General features: G+C 54.3%; 1 protein-coding gene across 1 annotated transcript in view; it reads right to left on the reverse strand.

Annotated features, from left to right (window-relative positions):
• TRMT1 (tRNA methyltransferase 1) overlaps positions 1–2,022 on the reverse strand; it is a 14,692-nt gene extending 12,670 nt beyond the window's left edge. The window contains exons 1-4 of the mRNA XM_032265880.1: positions 1,406–2,022; positions 1,257–1,312; positions 900–1,042; positions 553–741 (exon numbers count right to left, since the gene is read on the reverse strand). Coding sequence (XP_032121771.1) covers positions 553–741; positions 900–1,042; positions 1,257–1,312; positions 1,406–1,551 — 534 coding nt within the window. The 5' untranslated portion in view covers positions 1,552–2,022. The remainder of the gene's footprint in view (positions 1–552; positions 742–899; positions 1,043–1,256; positions 1,313–1,405) is intronic.
• Positions 2,023–2,057: the final 35 nt, after the last annotated feature.

A 2,057-nucleotide genomic window follows, 5' to 3' on the forward strand; every position in this document is an offset into this window, starting at 1 on the left:
TCCCATAGGCTATAGTTTGCCAACTCTTGCAAAGGTCACCAATTTTGGCTGTTTCCTGATGCATTCCCACTCTGAAAATGGTGCCTGGCACATAGAGACACTGGATATACTATGGTTCATCTAAACGAATAAAAGGAGTATAAGAAGTTAAAACATTAGCTGGGGATGGTGGCAGGTGCCTGTAATCCCAGCTACTCGGGAGGCTGAGGCAGGAGAATAGCTTGAACCCTGGAGGCGGAGGTTGCAGTGAGCTGTGATCATGCCACTGCACTCCAGCCTGGGCAACAGAGCAAGACTCCATCTCAAAAAAATAAAAGCAGCAGCTAAAACAGAGACCAGAATGCTACCTATTTCTGTCACAGAGTATGGATCATACAATAATTATCTATTACTTACTCATCACAGCAACCCCTGTAAAACTAGTTTTCGCAGTTGCCAGACAAGTAAACTGGAGCTCAAAGAGGCTAAGTCACTCACTCAAGGTCACAGAGTGAGAACAAGACAGAGACAGAATTTAACCCCATGCAGGCTTGTTCCAGAGCCCAGAACCTACCGGGCATCTGCTTGGCTGGGCTGTACCAGGTGGGCCACGCCATTGAGCTGCACATTCTGGCATATGAGATCCACAGCTGGGGCAGAGGCATCGTTGGCAACCACAGATCTGAGCCCAGGCACCTCTAAGGCAAATCGAATGGAACGTAGGCCGGAAGCCGCCAGGCCTTCCAGCACATGCAAGCCTTCCTGTTGGGAGTAAGCAGGGAACCTCCCTCACATCTCCATCTCCATCCTCTTCTGACCCAAGGAGCCCCTACCACCCACCTTCTATAGCTCTCCCCATCCAGGAGCCCTCTGTCTGCCACTAAATTCCGGGGCTGCTAGATCCTATGGTCAGGCCCTACCTCACAGATCTCCCCAACGGCGGCTGTGCGATGTTGGTCTCTCGAGGCCAGGTTTTCACTCTCTTTCAGTTCAACCTTCTTCTCCTCTTGGTCTGACAAGTCCACGATCACCTTTTGTGTGTCCTTCTCTCCTGGTACCTTGACTGCAGCCACCCAGAGGCACAAGTCAGAGGGTAAAAAAGTCCCCTCTGAGAAACCTCCCCAAAAAAGCTTCCCTTAAGTCCCTGAGGAAAGACTGAAGGAGTAGAACCCTGGGCCTGCTATGAAGCCTCTCCGGATTTGGGGGACAGAAGGGCCCAGGCAGGGAGAGAGCCTTTTGTGACCCCCACCCATCAGGAGCCTGGACCTCCAACTCACTCTGGATTCCTTTGGCCCCAAGCTGAATGCGAGCAAACTCGGTGATCACAGCACATCTGGTGGGAGACAGAGGACCAACTCATACCCCGCCCCTGCCATCCACATTGACCCACTCGCCGCTGCCAGGCTGACCTCTGACCCCTGCTCACGTCAGGTCCCGATTGAATTCCTGCACCGGGTTATAAAAGACCTCGTTGGCGCTGGGAAAGACGATTTTGGCAGCACCCTCCGTGACTGTCGTCTCCTGGACTTCACGTGGGCGCTCTTCTCCACAGGGTCCTGTGGCGTTCTCCATTGCTGTTGGGATTCGCCGACCCTGGGGACTGCCCCTTGATAAACCGGGTTCTGCAGACACTGCGGGCGGAGCGCAGTGTGAGGCTTAGCCACAGAACGATCCTCGCATGAGACTTCCGCTGGCGCCTCTGCCCGCTAAGCCTGGTTCGGGGGACGGGGAAGGGCATAGAGAGGGTCAGAGAGCTGCATTCTTGGCCCAGGGGTGTCCTACATGTACAAAAAAGGTAGGAACGAGGAAGACCATGCGGCCTCGGTAAGCCGATACACCCTTGTTTTGGGGATGACTGGTCCCTGCGGAGCCGATGCCCTTGTGCAGGCCCGCCCCGAGTTCGGATGCCTCCCCGTGCTACCCAGCCCCTCTTCACCTTCTCTTGTAGCCACAGAAAATCGAATTAGTCAAGGTGCACGTTTCCCGAATTAGGACCTGGGCGCCGCCATGTTGGCACAGTGGGTGGGCGAATCACATGATAGTGGTTAGCCAATCAATTATGCCACATACGGTGGATG

This window comes from Sapajus apella, unplaced genomic scaffold, assembly GCF_009761245.1.
Source record: "Sapajus apella isolate SASKATOON/1434 unplaced genomic scaffold, GSC_monkey_1.0 scaffold152, whole genome shotgun sequence".
Taxonomy (NCBI): domain Eukaryota; kingdom Metazoa; phylum Chordata; class Mammalia; order Primates; family Cebidae; genus Sapajus; species Sapajus apella.